Source organism: Haliaeetus albicilla, chromosome 4 (genome assembly GCF_947461875.1).
Source record: "Haliaeetus albicilla chromosome 4, bHalAlb1.1, whole genome shotgun sequence".
In the NCBI taxonomy this organism is placed as follows: Eukaryota; Metazoa; Chordata; class Aves; order Accipitriformes; family Accipitridae; genus Haliaeetus; species Haliaeetus albicilla.
This window is the reverse complement of record NC_091486.1, coordinates 14,320,022-14,335,642: the sequence shown is the minus strand read 5'-3', so window position 1 is coordinate 14,335,642 and position 15,621 is coordinate 14,320,022. Positions and strand designations below refer to the sequence as shown.

The 15,621-nt window shown below is 45.1% G+C and overlaps 1 protein-coding gene across 4 annotated transcripts in view; it reads left to right on the top strand.

Annotated features, from left to right (window-relative positions):
• GLI2 (GLI family zinc finger 2) overlaps window positions 1-15,621 on the top strand; it is a 200,367-nt gene that overhangs the window by 128,463 nt on the left and 56,283 nt on the right. For 3 of the 4 annotated variants that reach the window (XM_069781019.1, XM_069781020.1, XM_069781018.1), the window contains one exon: window positions 2,032-2,137. The exons of the other annotated variant lie outside the window; for it this stretch is intronic. In XM_069781019.1, coding sequence (XP_069637120.1) covers window positions 2,079-2,137 — 59 coding nt within the window. In that variant the 5' untranslated portion in view covers window positions 2,032-2,078. The remainder of the gene's footprint in view (window positions 1-2,031; window positions 2,138-15,621) is intronic. 4 annotated transcript variants of the gene reach the window in all.

Sequence of the window (15,621 nt, the reverse complement as noted above, 5' to 3'; positions counted from 1 at the left end):
GTGGCCAGGGGACAGCAGTGTCCCCAGGGAGGAGGACAGCAGCTTTAAGGTGTCTGCTAGCCCTGCAACGGTTTGGGCTGAACGTGGTTTGGGGAGACCAGAGGCCGTATGGTGCTGCGTGAGCAGGGGCTGGGATGTGACGGCTGAACTCTGCTGCATTTCTGACCTGGAAAAACACTAGCTGCCTCTTAAAATGAAGGCTCCTTACAAGTGTCCCTATGTAACAAATTGTCCGTACCCAGGACGGTTAAAGGGTGAATCTTCCTCCTGCCAAAGCAAATCCTAAAGGACGCAAGTTTATTCTCTCCCTGAGCTGCTTTTGGGAGAGGAGGGGAGGGGAGCAGAAGGGGGGAAGGCAGTTAACAGTTACCCTACTGTGTCCTGACATTAGGCGAGCTGCAAAAATGCTCCCAGTGTATCAGGTAGTGTGCGGTGCCAGCCCTTTGCTGGAGCACGGAGAGCAAGTCTGCTGCGGAGCCTTAAATACTTTCCACCCCGACTACCTTAGCTTAACGCCTTTCAGCAGAGTTGGCAGGAGGGTTGTTTTTGTGTAGTCTCTCACCTCTCCCGGCAGCCCGGCTGACGCGCCTGTGCCGCGCTGTGCTTGGGGATTGTACGTTGCAATGGGAGTAGGAGCCTCAGATCCTCTTGCTGATATGCCGGGAAAGACGTATACGGGGATTTCACGCAGGCTTTGCGCGATGGACCTGAAAGGAGCACAGCCCTGCCGGACGGAGTCGGCGTAGCTCTGTTGCAGCTGGAGTCACAGATGCAAAAGGCTGAATTTTAAGTCTTTCATAGAAAAAGAGTTTGGCGTTTGCTGAGCATCAGCGAGAGACTTGACCCAAGCCTTGACACTTTGGTTTTGGATGGTGCTTCCCACCTACAGAGAGATGCTACCTGTCGCGGAGGCAAGTCACAGTGAAATACTGAGCGCAGACTGGGTTTTGAAACGCTCACTTAGGAGGTTGGTTTTGTTTTGCTTTTAGTCTCCAGTTAGACGGAAAGGCCAAGAAGCCACAGAGGGAACGGGAAGACCTATGACAATATTAAATAATCTTTAATGAAGAACTTCTGACTGTTTGCAAAGGCAGAGCAAGACCAGCCTTTTAACTTTAAGCCGATCGCTGGTACAAAACTAGAAAGTGGCGTCATTACAGATGCGATGAGCCCTGTCAAAGGGTGATTGTACAGTATCGTTATCAAGGCTCTGCTAATTGTATTTCTTTAGCTTCTGTAATTTTAGCAGGAAAGGCCCAGGCGGACAGGCAGCATTGTTGGGGGTGGCGTGGAGAAATAATCTGATGAATTTTCCATCGGCTCGACTCACTCAAATATTCTCGCTGTTAACTTTTGGGTCAATAATAAATATTAAAACCTGTAGATTTAATAAGTCAATGTAGGTGTTCTCTGCCTTTTGAGACCACTTTATCTTTCCATCAAAGATGAAACAAGCTTCTCAAATGAATAAAAAATAGGGCCTCAAGTGATTACAAGTGAGAGCAATTTGGTCTCTTCTCTCAGAACCTGGCAGTAGGCACTTTTGAGCCTCTTCTGACTGCCTAGACCGTCTGCATTAGCGCTGCTCTTGCTGTTACATTTTTAGGTAAATATTTCCAAGCTGTGTGTACAGACCTTCAGGAGAGGTGTTTGCTGCCACTCTAGGCATGAGGGACGACGCAGGTCTGGATCCCGCCAGGCTCTGTTGAGTCTGATTTGCGTTGCAAGTCTAGTTTTCCTTGGTGCTTCCTATAATCTCCTCAAGTTCAAAGAGCGCTTAGCTGCTTGTCTTTGTCAAAAACCCTGTTGGAGATCTTTTATGTCGAAGATGTAGGATTTCTCCGCATGACTTTGATTATTTATTCATTCCACTTCTCTGGTGTATGATAGCGCTGATATCATGAAGACCCCTTGTCTTGCGCTGCTCTTGCTCTGAAATTCATGGAGATTTAGTGCCTTTGAAATTGTTTTAAAAGGAAAGGAAAAGTTTTTGAAGTCCCTTTTTTTTTCTTCTTCTATTCCCCTCAACAGTGCCGCAGCACATTTTTCCGGCCTTCCACGCTCCTTTGCCAATTGACATGCGCCACCAGGAAGGACGATACCATTACGAACCTCACTCTATCCACGCTATCCACGGGTAAGTCTTGCACCTTCGCTCCCGTGCCTTGCTAAAATGTCGGCCGCCCGCGGTATGCTGAATCCCGCTGCTAAAGTCCCGGGGACTCGCTGCCCTCTTGGCAGGCTGGCCCCGCTGGCTACCCTCCACCCCACTGTCCCCATCCAGTGACAATACTGACCTGCCTGGCAGGAATGCTCTACAGCTCTGTTAAACCTATAGAAGTGCCGTATGGGAGCAGGATGGGAGTACAGGGCTTCTGTGTCGTTATCGGGCTGAGGTCCCAGGGACAGGCTCGATTTGCGTTTTTGCGCCCGCGTTGTTTCTCACATCCCGCCGTGCCTGGGTCATTTCTGGCACCATCTTGGCGAAGACCCAGCGCTGCTCCCTCTGTAGGGAGACCTTGCGTTCCCTTCCTCCCTGCCCGCCAGTCGCTCAGATGGCGGCGAATGGCTGCCGGGAATGCTGTGATTCGGTTTGATTTCACCGGACGACAGCCTGGACAGGCTGGGCGGCGTTTTCTAAAATGTGGTAAAGAGGCAGGTCCTCACGCGGGTGTCCGTGTCTGCTCTGGAGGGGCAGGACCCTGGGTTTCGGCGGTGACCTCCTCACGAGAGCCGCCCCTCCTCGGGGCAGCTGATGGGCAGCGAGCATAGGCGCCGGTCAGGGGTTGTGTCCCAAAAGGGGGGATCGTGTTTAGTCTCCTTATCCAGGACATGACAGCTCAGTAGTCCTTGATGCCTTGGAAGACCCGTTTATAGAGAGATCTGTGCTCATGTCCTGTAAGCTTTGATCAGGGCAGGGGAAAAGGAGCCAGCAGGGATGTGAGCAGAGGCTGTAGTGACTGCGGCCAGAAGGGTTTCTCCTGGTCCCTGAAATGCACCATCCCCATGGGAGGTGAGGAGCAGCCTGATGGGGTTTGTGGTCCCACGGCAGCCCTGAAATCTCTCAGCTCACATCTGTAACGCAGGTCTCAACCATCAGCTGAGGAACAGGTCTCAGGGCACTTGGTGTAGGGGAACCCGTAAGGGATGGAAACATTTTGCAAGAAGAGCAATGGAAGAACAAATAGGGCTCATCACTTAAAAAACTCTCATTTGACCCCTGGGAACCCCATTGCTGTCCGGCCAGGGTCAGTGCTCACCCGGCTTTGCAGGGGCTGTTTGTAGAGCTGTGCTTTTTCTGGAAAGGTGCGAGTGGGGGAACAGTCCCCAGGAGGCAAGTAACACAGACAGCAGCAGCCAGAAGATCTGTGGAGTCCCACAGCTACCAGGGCTTTATTCCGCTTCCAAAATGCTGGGGGAAAAAAATGATAGGGCATTCCCCTGGATCCTACCAGAAGACAAGTCCTTGTCTTTTTGGCTGGCAGTCAGTTTGACTGGATGTTTAAAGGGGCAGAGCAGCTCCTTCCATGCTGCGTGCAAAGGGGAAAGACAGAGCAGATTGCTAACATGGGAATTGTGGGGGGCTGAGAGGGGCTGAATGAAGTAGTTTTGCTCTTGCGTGCAAGTACATGCAAAAATTGTAGAAAAAAGAAAGACAGATTAATAAAAAAATATTCTGGGAGATAGTTAATAAGCCAGAGCTCTGGCTAATAAAGCACATACTGACTTCTGAAAGGGGCAATATTCAAAACAGTGGTTAGAAGGGAGGATGGCAGATGCTCAGATGTTTGGCACAGGTTATTTGTGCACCCCGCTCAGTGCTCCCCTTTACTCCTCGCGGCAAGGATTGGGTGTACTGCATCTGCCCTGGGGCTCCGCAGCAGTTTCTTCGGTGGGGTCATGAAGCAGGGTCTTCTCCAAACACCACCGAGAGCTCACCAGCTGGTGTTATGTACCTGTGAATCATAACTCCCAGTGACGGGAGCCAGTATTTTATCATATTGGGCTTGTCCAATTGATTAATCCTGGCCAAGTGTACGGTGGTGGCAGATCAGGTTTCAGTTCATCTGAGCCGATATTAATAATCCATTGTCTTCCCTGTGACCACGTTTGTCTGTCAGTGGACAAGAGTGTCCTGCTTAGTATTTGGGTAGAGTTGTTGGCAAACACCTATTGCCCTTCTTCTTTGGGATCCTTCACCTTCCCAGCAGCACCTCTCACAAAAACGACTTGTGAGGCACTGGAGAGAAAACTTGGTTGCTGGTCTTAGAAGAGGAAACACAATGTTCTTTGAAACTACCTGGGCATTGCACTGAAGGGTGCCTCTGGGGCTGGTGAAGCACCAAAGCTGAGCAGCCAACTGCTTCTCGGCTCTGGGAGTTTTTTAGGGTCAAGGGAATGTCATTTCTGTTTGGCTCTTTTCCAAGTGCCCTGAACTACGATACAACCACAATGGGAAAATTCGCACCAGCTGTGGAGTTAGTGTCTCAACAATTTTTCTCCTTTAATTTTATCTGCAAACATCTTAACCTCCCTCATCTCCTGCCCTTTCCTCCTCTAGTTTTTGTTCTGATTCTCTTTTTTCTTCCTCTTCTCTCCTCCAGTCTCCGCTCTGGAGGTCATAACATAGTGCTCACCCTCCTCGCTTGCAGACGTCCAGTGTGAAATCATCCAGAACATTGTGGTGGAGCTGGGCTAGAACATACTTACTGGTTGTGTGGTTCTTGTTCAGTAGGTTGGGTGGACTCTGTGGGCACAGTCGAGCCTCTAGAAAATTGTACTTTATCCTGATGGTGCAGAAATCCATCCTTCTGTTTAAAGTAAACAACTCAAAAAGAATGCATGTGCATACTTTCACTCTAGAAAATTATGGGATATGTTTGGAAGAAAAATTGTGTCACTGAGTTTTGGCTTTATGATTAATGTGATTGGTGCCTGACGGAGAGCCCCCAATTCATCAAGCCCATATTTTAGCTGTCTGCTGTCTTGCCGGTACCAAATTTATCTAATTACATGAACATTGCACAGCAAATTAAGTCTAGTCTCATTTGTTGCTAACTATGGGGTCTTATTATCTGCCTGCTGCATTATGTCAAAGGTTTGTTTCCTGATTGCTCGATGTGACATGGCAGTACATTCCCCTTCATCACTGTTTGCATTTGGCTTAATGAGAACATACGTTATTTTATCCTAACTGGACGGAACTCATCTGCAAGGCTGTCTTGAGCAGGACCACCTGTGGGACCCTTTTCTTGAGAATATGGAAAACTCAAGTAATAAAAGACCCACATGCCAAAACAGGGGCCTGAAAGATTTGCTGCATTTCTGCTCACTGTTGTCAGTCTTTATGTCTCAGTGATTTCCTTGTTAAGCAGCAGGACAAATAATCTTCAGGACTTGAGTCTTCTTTCAAATCACTGAGCATTTATTACATACATCCAGAAGCAGATCATGTTGGTATTTCCTTGAAGTATACTTCTAGAGCTTTTTTAGGGTGTTTCAGTGTTTCTCCACTTCCTAGGACAACTCACTTTTTTGTACAAACTCTGTTGGTTTTACTTATTTGGTGATATATTTTTTGGACATCTTTCATTTTTTGACTTTTTTTGGGGGGGGCATTAAGAACAATTTGGCAGAATCATGGTGCTTGCTTGGCTTGTCTAGAAAAATAAAGTATCTCATTCAGATGATCCTTGAGCTCTCTGCAGTGCAAACCAACAGGAATATTGTGGATTCAAGGCATCGTCCTGGATTCTGGTGCTTGTGAGTTTGTGGTCATGTGGAGGACAGGGGGAGAGACAGGACTGGAGCCCAATGGACACTGTAAAAGGTTGTAGTGCAGAATGGAGTAAAACTGAATATGGGATGAAATCTATTGCAGAAGTATAGAATTAAAGCAGAATGAATAAATGAAATCGTATTGGTACATGTAAATTGTATGAAGCACCACTTCCACAAAACAACATTCATTTAATATTAAGGTTGCAAACTACAGTACTCAAAAGCTAAACTATGACAGAAAAATAAATTTGGAGATACTGACTTCAACAGTATTTGGAGATACTGACTCCAACATTGTACACCATGACGACAATGCATTAAATCACAGAGTCACATGCTGGTTTTCCCCGGGATCCTCGCCTCTTCTACAGCACAGGATGGCCCAGGCTCTGTGGAAGAGCAGTGGTGGGTGTTACACATGTTTTCTGCATGCAGCTTTTATTGATTTGTCAGAATTTCACTCTGCACTGTTGGTTGTAGGCAGAACATCGATCAGCTTTACTGGAATGAAAGTCATCTGCCACGGTGTTTCAGCAGGTTCAAAGCTGAACCAAACAAATTCACTAAATAAGCTAGAACAGGTCCTTTTCTAACAAAGGGGATATTTTGTATTTGAGCAAGCTTCTTCACAAAAGCCTACTCCACCAGCACCTGGTCTCTGCAATAACTCCATCCACTTTAAACCAAGGGGACTCTTAGCGTCAGCTTTGCAAGATCAAGCCCTTGACTACAGAGGAAAGCTGCTGGCAGATATGGCAGGTGATTACTGATAGCACCCTTCCACTCCCCATTTTTAGGTGTGCTTAGCTACTCTCAACTTTTTTTTCTTTAAAAGCACAACAAAAATAACTGAAAACTCCTTAGCTCAGCTTAAAAGTCCCTGCCAATGCAAGAGCCTTCAGGGCTAACCCTTGTAAACAGCATGCCTAGGCTTGACTCAGCAAGAAGCTTTTTAACAGTAGCTCCTAAACTGTGGTTAAAACCCATCAGGCATTACGCAGTGAAACAAACAAAAGCAGCCTTGTTTTTCTACCGACATCCTGGTGGTGTTTCAGGATGCAGTTCTGACATTATTTATTGACAAAATATTGTTGTTGCTTTTCTGTCCACACATGAAAATAGTAAAAAAACCCCATAGCTGATAGTCACAAATTCCATGGCTTTCACGAGGACTGAATTGTCCCAAAGATCTAAACATAGAGAAGACTCCATCTCCATGATAATGTGAAGTTGCCCTTAATTTGCCTCTGGTAGGGAGTTTACCTGGTTTAATCATGGATCGTTCTCCATTTCCCTAAGATCTTAATATATTACAGATTTTCCCTGATATTCAGCCTACACTTTTTTTCTTTATCTGATCCTATTACCCCTCCTTGTTGAAGTTTGTTTTCTTCTTACTATGTTAAAAATTACAGAATACCTCTTCAGGACCAGTTCCAACGTTTCTGAGCTGTTTAGGCAGGGTAATTCACAGGTAGGCAAGGTGGCTGTTAAACTTCTCATCATAAAAAGACTATGTCTCAAGTGTTTACAAATTTGCCAAATTTAATGTCGAACCCAAGATTTTCCATGTTGGATATTTGTTTCAGGCTGGTTTTCTCTTTCCTTTGTTGTTTTTGTGAGATTCAGCCAAGGGAGGCCAAGTGGGGTTAAGGGAAAATATGTTGTTTAGCCATACAAAAAATAATCATCATCATCTTATAACTGTGCTTTGAGAAACGCCAGTGTCTCTTGCTTTAGAGTTGGAATTTGCTATTGTCACAGATGTGCCTTTTGCTGTTCCTATTTAAAAAAAACCACACACAACCCCCCCCTCAATTCTGCCGGATAGAAATCCTTTGACAAATCTCACTTCCAACACATTTACTGAAGGGGTGTCGGGGTTTTGCAGCAAAATTTTCCAAGTGCCCCCATGGCCCTGACCGTGCTCCTGCCAAGCCCAGCCAGGGCTTCCCTGCCAGTGCTCCTTGTTTTCCACCAGGGTCTCTCGGTTGTCCCCTCCACCCAGGGTAATTCATGACCACAGCCGATAGTGGAGGGGAGCCTGTTGCATCGCACGCTCACGGAGCTGCCTTTGTGCACTATCGGGTGTCCGTAAAGTGCCTTCGGTTAACCTCCGCGGGACAGGGCTCCCACGAGGCTGCAGCTTTGATCCCATCAGGCGGTTTAGGATGGGACCCCAGGTAGTGGTTGTTCCTGCAGCAAGGATGCCACTTGGTTGAGCCACAGAACGTACACGCCAATAAAACCTGTGTGTTTTCATATTTACTTTGCTACCGGCGTAGAAAATCTTTGGCAGGTCATGATTGATGGTACTGTGCTGCTTTGGAGATAGAGCGAGCTCCCTCCGGAGTCAAAGCAAACAGCTGCTCAGAGAGGCCTTCTTATGTGTTTTGCAAAGTTTTACGACTTTCACCAAATAGATACATTGCTCATTTGGGAAACGGGTTTGGGGGCTCCCACATCCAATTTATTCTGTCCCCTTCTTTCCCACATGCTTCTTTTATTTATTTAAGAAAATAAGAATGTGTGAGTATGCCATGGTTTGCAGAGGCTGGTCCCCTCCAGAAGGCTGGTTCAAACCTCTCCCTGGTCTGTAATTAAGAGGAGTGTGTTGCTTTTAGGTGGCTCTTTGGTAACTTACAGGAGGTGATTTGGGGGACTGTCAATACGGATCGCACTATAAAACTACCAGGATTAATACTTGATGGTCACTTGATCCATCTCCAGGAGACCACAGATTAAATACTGGGCTGCTGCTGTCCTGTTCTGGGAGCTGCAAAAATTACTTTAATTCCATCTGTGCTTTAGTTTTCTCCATCTCTAAAATGCCATTATGGTAATACTCACTCTCCTGATGTTTTGAGAGCTAAGAAAAGTCAAGAGCTTTCTTGATGAGTCTGTGACTCATTCAGCTCCCCAGAAGGGGCTTGTGGTATGTTTTCAGGCATCAGAAAGAAGTACACAGCGCTACCTACTTGTGCAAAAACTGAGAAGGTACACGCTTAACATCTTCTGACCTCAGTGGGAAGACAGGCTGATCAGGTCTTCTGAAAATGGGGCAGTCATAATCCAAAACACTCATCAGGGCTAGAATGTTTCTGTAGGTTTTTCCAATCTGATAAAACTATTCTACGGAAAAACAACCCAGCCAACCAAACACAAAATGCATGCCACAGCTTTCTCTTTTGAATCTTGTTAATAATTTTTAAGCATTTTCCATTATGAGAGAGATTTGCACATCTATGCTGTTCCTTAAATTGAGGATAGTTTCATCATATGTGTGTAGTTAAATAGCATTCAGAATACTTTAAAAAACTCAAACCTGAAGTCCAGAGGGACCTGAAGGTGCATGGTTTCAGAGTCACTAAACTATGCAGTGAGACACAGACTGGATTTAGAAACGTTTAGGTTGGATCTTCAGTTACTTGACCGCCGACGGCATTGCATTGGCGTGAGGGGCCTCGGTGAGCTCAGGTGGAGTCGTGCCCATTAGCACTTAGTGAAGGTCCAGGCCACCGAATTGCTGGTTCTGTGACACCAAAACTTACTGAATGAAAAACTGCAGCTCTAATTTAGCCTAATCAGTGCCAGAAGTGTAAAAATGGCTAGGAGGTTTTAGTTTTGAGAGCAAGAGTCTGATCTCTGAGGTCTTTTATGTAAATCTCTGGCATGTGTTCGTTTAATATGATGTCACTCTGTAATCCACCATTGCTTTTAAATGTCATTCTCAGAGCTTCATGTCAGCGAGTCTTAAGTGATAATCCCTTTGTTTACCTCACTTTATAGTAGATTAGAAGTGACTTCATGCTTCCACCTTATCCGCTGTTAAGCTTGTGCTTTAGGAAAAATTTATTTGAACTCTATTCTCCTGCTGCTTTCATAAAAGTTTCTAAACAGAGAGTGCAGGTCTTTCAGAAGCGATCTCAATGGTATTGCCCATTCTCCATTGCTTTCAGCATCCTGTGAAAATGGATAAAAGTTCAGTGCCAATCCCCTGCCCTTTTAAACTCCAGTGTTACGAATTTGTTTCTCAAGTTTTCTCTCAGCTAAATGTGGAGCACTGCCCCCCCTGGCCTCTCCTTTTTCTTAATCCTAAATAAATCCCCTCTCTATATGACGTTTCACCTCTCACCAGCTTCTTACAGTCATGAGGACAAGCGATGATGAGACCTGTTGTGGTGTTTTGCTCCTGTGTAGCACTTTCTCCTGTACAGCACAGCGTTGTGCAGGTTTCACCTTTCTGGTCCTGTACCTCCTGGTTGAACTTCTGCTCTACCCTGTAGCAAATCTGTTCTCAGTATAAAAAGCTCTCCATGCAGGTCACCTTCCTAGTCCACCTTCTTTTTTTTCTCTCCCTAAATTTCACCCTTCTGCTCCTAGCACACCTCCTTGTGTAACACGTCCCTCCAGATACTTGCTGCATGTTGTCATATCCTTCCTCCCCGCACTAATGAACTGGCCAGGCTGCAGCCTGCAGCATATACTCAAATACCAGTCTGCTCAGTCTCCTCATTTTCACTGTGTTTCTCTGAAATCCTTCCAGTGTGTGTGGAGATAAATGGACAAAACCCATCCATCCCACTGGCTTGTGAAATGAAGCCTGCGGCACACCACTTTTCAGGTACTGGCTAATCTGGGTTCCCAACTACCAGTGGCCACGGGAAGCAAATTACACAAGGTGCTGAGAGATAAAAACTAATGGCAGGAATGCTGGCTTGTGATACTGGAAGAAAAATGTAGGATTTTTAATGTCCATACAGAGCGGAAATTTTCAAATCCCATCCAAAAGTTCCCCCCACGCAACAAAGAGCAGAGAAGTCAATTTACGCTGGAAGGATGAAGGACTGAGTCAACTCTGCTGGGATTAGAACATGTGGTTCGAGGGATCCTAGGTATTTCGGGTCTGATTCTCGGACCACCCAGATGGCTGGGGGGAAAGGAAAAAAAAAATTAATACTAATAAAAAAAGGACCCTGTTTGGCAGAACTATGGATCTGGATACCCTGCCTGCAGCTAACACCGTGCACACACATCTGCACAGACCAAAAGGCAGAACTGGGTGCTGTTACTCTGGCAGATCTCAGATCTGCAGAGCGCTTCTGCAGGAATGCATGCATTTAAGTGGGCTTTCTAGATCCCTGGCTTTGACACTAAACCATGTATGTATGTTTTTCTAATGTGTGCCAGACCATTTTGAGAATTTGTGATTCTACACAATTTTCTGCCGTGGAAGCTTTTCATGCCTGTTCTTTTATGTTTCACTGTTGATATTAAATAGACAACTAACAGAGCTAAAATTTAGATCATTACTCAAGGGTCAAATTTTAAAAAGTGCCTGTATGATTTCAGATCATAAATCCAACTGTATTGGGTCTGGCTAACAACGTTATTTTGAAAGTGGTTGTCGGGAGTTTCAAAATAATGTTAACTCTTAGGGCCGGCTTGTCAAGCGCTGGTAATGCAAAGGCACAGTGGGTTTTTCAAACATGCTGGATCCCAGTTAATGTCTTACTCCCCCAAACGTCATTGAAACTCAGGACCCCAAAGCCAGCCCTAGTAAAGAAGTTAAGTACCTAAAAATTAAGAAAATGGCTGGAATGGAGTTTAAGAAACACAAATGTATTAATGAGGTGACTTGTGCATGCTTGGAGTCCAGCATACACACTCAGGTCATACAGCTCCTGTAGGACCGATGGGGATGTTTTCTGCCCTGTCTCCTCTCTGTTGCAGGAGCATGCACATAGCAAATCTTGTGGGAGGATGTGCTGTGGAAAAGCCATATTCAAGGTTTAGTTGATATCAGTTGGCCAGACTCCACTTCAAGAGCAAGTTTACTGCATTCTCTGTGCTCACTTTATTGGCATGTATGGGGTTGGGTTTTGATATCGTTGATCGTGGTAGCTGATAGTGAAACCGGGCGGTTGTGAGCGTTTTGATGATTTTTTTTAAGCTGATACTTGGGGTGGGGGGACACCTTACAGCATGGCAGGAGCCTGGGAGGTAGGAGCTATCCTTTTCCACCCTTTGGGCAGCAGAAGGACCTGTACCATGGTCTCCCCGCTGCTGAGTGTCTGCCGTTAGATTAAATGTGAGAGTTAGGCTCCACCACCACCTCCTGCCCTTTCTACTAGTGCAGCAGTGCATCAGTGTGTCCTTCGTACAGGTGGAGCCTCCTCACAGCAGAGGTATTTCTTCCTGCCACAACTCATTTTCTCTCTCTCGTACACCCCTCCCTCCCCGCTCACACATACCCACGTCACTTACAACAGCACTTGGATGCAGTCAGGCATTCCTGAAAAAATATGTTAGGGCTGTATGAAATGCATTTTGAGTTTAAGTCACACTGAGAAATAAACATGTGTTCCTAAATCCCGTAAGGGCCTTTGAAATATTTTCCTTTCAATCCTGTAAAAGCATCCTGGAGAATAATTTGTCTTATTCCTTCTCTTGCCCCTTCACGAGAGGCTTTCCTAGCTTGGTTCTGGAGCTACTTATATGGCTTTTGATTTGCAAACCAGCTGCTGGACATGGTACCTGCTGATTGAATGCTTCATCCGAAAGCTTCTTAAAACCCCACAGATTAACCACACATCCCAAATTACCACTGGTAGAGGAAAGACTACCAGAGTGTGGTTAGTACATTATGAATAGGAAAGTTTCAAGCTTACAGCCGCATTAGGGTGATGTTCTTACATGTAGATTCTTGTTTGGGGCTATTTGTCTTCACTGTGAGATAAAATACTTGGTTTCATATGCTGTCTTTCATCCCAACTCAAGTGCAGTATGATACTTTACAAGAAAAAACAGGATTGTAGATGACAAAATGCAGGGTGTAGAAAGATAGGGTGGTGAAGGAATTAACACATTCAGTCATCAAATCAGTAAATGAAAGGAAGATCAATATAATGGGGATTAGCAAAGAAGGAGAAGAGATATTTGTAGAAGAGATCTGAAAAGAAATGATGAGCTGATGAGGCAGAGGGACAAACAGAAAGTGATCTAGGCTACAGAACTGTTTTTAAGTCTCTCCCTATTCGTGAAAATACCTAAGTATATGCTTAATTAGAAATACCTGCTTAGGTCCATTGACTTCAGAGAAACTTAAATGCATGTTCACATGCTATCCTGGAGAAAGGTGTTCTTCTGAAGAGGCCATAAAATAGAAATGTTTACTAAATCCTACTTGTGTATTCCTGCTTTAAGAATAGTTTATATTAGAGATTTTTCTTGTGCCAATATGGACTTGGTAGTTGACTTCAGACCTGTTATGGTAATGGATTATTTGCTGGTATTGTCATGAAGGGTTTCACTTCAGTTGTGTTTCTTTAGATAATTTTGGCAAAGTAGAAATCAAGGCCTAATGAAGGGGGACTAGAGCTCTGTGGTTACTTCCACATAACATTGCTTTAAGTCCAGCATCATCACAGAGATCCCAGAACTGGTGTCAAACAGGCTAATTTGGAGGAGCCTAGCTGCAATGATACCACGTGGACAAAACATCCTGGTGTTTGCCTCTGAGGAAGAGCAAGTTTTCAAGGGATTAACAGTGTTTGACATGCTGTTTTGAGTAACTGATCTCCATTCATGTCAGACAGTGTGGTGGTCCTGCTTGTTTGAAAAGACCCTCAAGGAGCCAACGATGTTTTCAGTTCTTTGGAAGGAACTGAAATGAGAGCCTTGCTGCTGTTTTACCCTGACCACGAGACACCCATTTTGTGATGGCATCCTGTGGGGGTCAGGGTACAGCGTGAGAGTTAGTATATGGTAGGGACCAGGTCAGGGTGAATAACTCTATTATCTGTAGACCAGTGGGAAGGATTTTGCAGTCGGTTCCCAGGGGAGAAATCATATAAAAGTTATTTCTAGCTCTTTCCCTTTTTTCCTAGTCCTCCAACCCAACCGTTTCTCTGTAAGAAGTAATACCAGGAAGTGATGAAAAGTGAGGTATCTGCAAAGTTTTATCCAGTACATTTGAACACTTAAATAGTTATTACCTGTTTGTATATTATTTCCAGTAAAAGTCTCGAAACAGAGAAATGATCATAGTGAAATCAGTGTCAGCAGGCCCCAAACCACTTTATTCACTTGAAAAAAATAGGAGACTTCCAAACTCCAAATAAATTTCTAGCCATTTTTGGAAAAGAAATCCTACATGCCCGCATAACCAAACCAATTTTCAGGTTAGGTCAGGAAAGTTCAAACCGTCCTTCAGAGCAGACAGCAATGAGATGACCAGAATGTAGGAGACTAAAATGGAATTGAGCCAGGTTAGATATTTTACAACCCATGTCTTTTTAAGAGTCCCACAGGACCTTTACCAAGGACAAATGCACTGGACTTCTGGGCTTTAGCGGGTAGGTATGACGGCCATTCTCTATTCCTCGCCAGAGCATCATCACGTGATGTTGCCTAATGAGTCAGAGGGAAAGGCACTCTCCCACCAAGACCACTTCCTCCGTGTCCTGGGATTTTCTTTGCAAGTCATCTATTCAAGGCCTGGCTAGGTCTTGACCTCTCTTGGCATGTGAGATCTAAACTTGGTATGACTCCAGACTTCCCTCGACCACGTCTGGTTTGAATCCTGTCAGTGCCGAGATGACTGTTACCGCAAGAATAAGAAACTCTTCAAAGAGCTGTTTGTTTGTTTATTTTTTTAAGAGCCGGCTTCTGCCAGATGTGAAGAAGGTAGGACCGCTGTGAGCTGTAGCTTCTTTCCCTTCAGGTCCTGATGTGCTGATGGACCTCAGGATCCTATCAGCCTGGTTTCTTCATGCTTGATCTCTGCAGAGCAGGGTTTGCATTTCTGGTGAATTATGTGGCAGTTTCTGATAAGGACGGATAGTGAGCAGAGACTTGGGCTTCGTTTGTGCACAAGATGTCACATTGCTTTAGGTATGTCACAGTGGTGCAGCGTATTGGGTGAGTGACCTTTGCCAGGGTGACTCAGTGAGTAAATGGCACAAACTGAGGGACAGAAAATTCCTCGAGGAGCCTGTGCTGAAGAGCAGATTGTGCTTTCTCCCAAAATCTTGCACTAGATGCAGTGGTTTCCTATCCCTTCATTTGGTTTTAGACTATGTTGCCAAACTGGCCTTTATCCACACTCTGGTTGCTGTGATTGATTTCATTGCTTTGCCTTTCATAAACGCAACCCCAACCCTACCAGCTCTGTGTTCATTGGTGGCTTTTCTCCCAGGCAGGGCAATTTTGTGGTTCACACATTCACAAGCAAAATTGCTGTGATCTGTGAACTTCCAGTGCAGTAAGGATTTGTGTTTGTGTGTGTATAGTCTTCCTTACTTACCAGTGCAAGGTCTCAGTCTAATCTCCTCCTCCTGTTATCATCCTCAGTGGGTGAAAGCAGGGCTGAAAGATAATCTCCTTGCCTACAGTGCATCGTGGTCTGCACTCCCCCGATTGCATCTGAGTTTCAAATGAAAAAGCCTGTGGAGTCCAGGAGCAAATCTTTGATTGAAGTGATCCTAGAGACTTTTAGAAGCTGTTCTTGAAGGCTGAAAGTAGAAGATAGAGATGGTGTAGCCAGAGAATCTGGCATCATTGGGAGTGTCACAAGAGCTTGACAAATATGCCAGTAAAAATCCATGGGTACAATAGCATGAGCTGCATTTATTGTTCATTTTTGGCTCCTCAAACTTTTGTCCTGCTTCGCTGAACAGCAGAATGAGAGCTTTCAAGGGGGACTTGTGTAATTAAAAGTTTATCTCCTACCCATGGGTCCTTACAACTCTTCTTGCACTTGCTCTGTCCCTCACATACTCTATGACTGAGCTTAGAAAATGGCCTGTGCGTTCTTGTACCTTTTTTTATTGGCTAGAA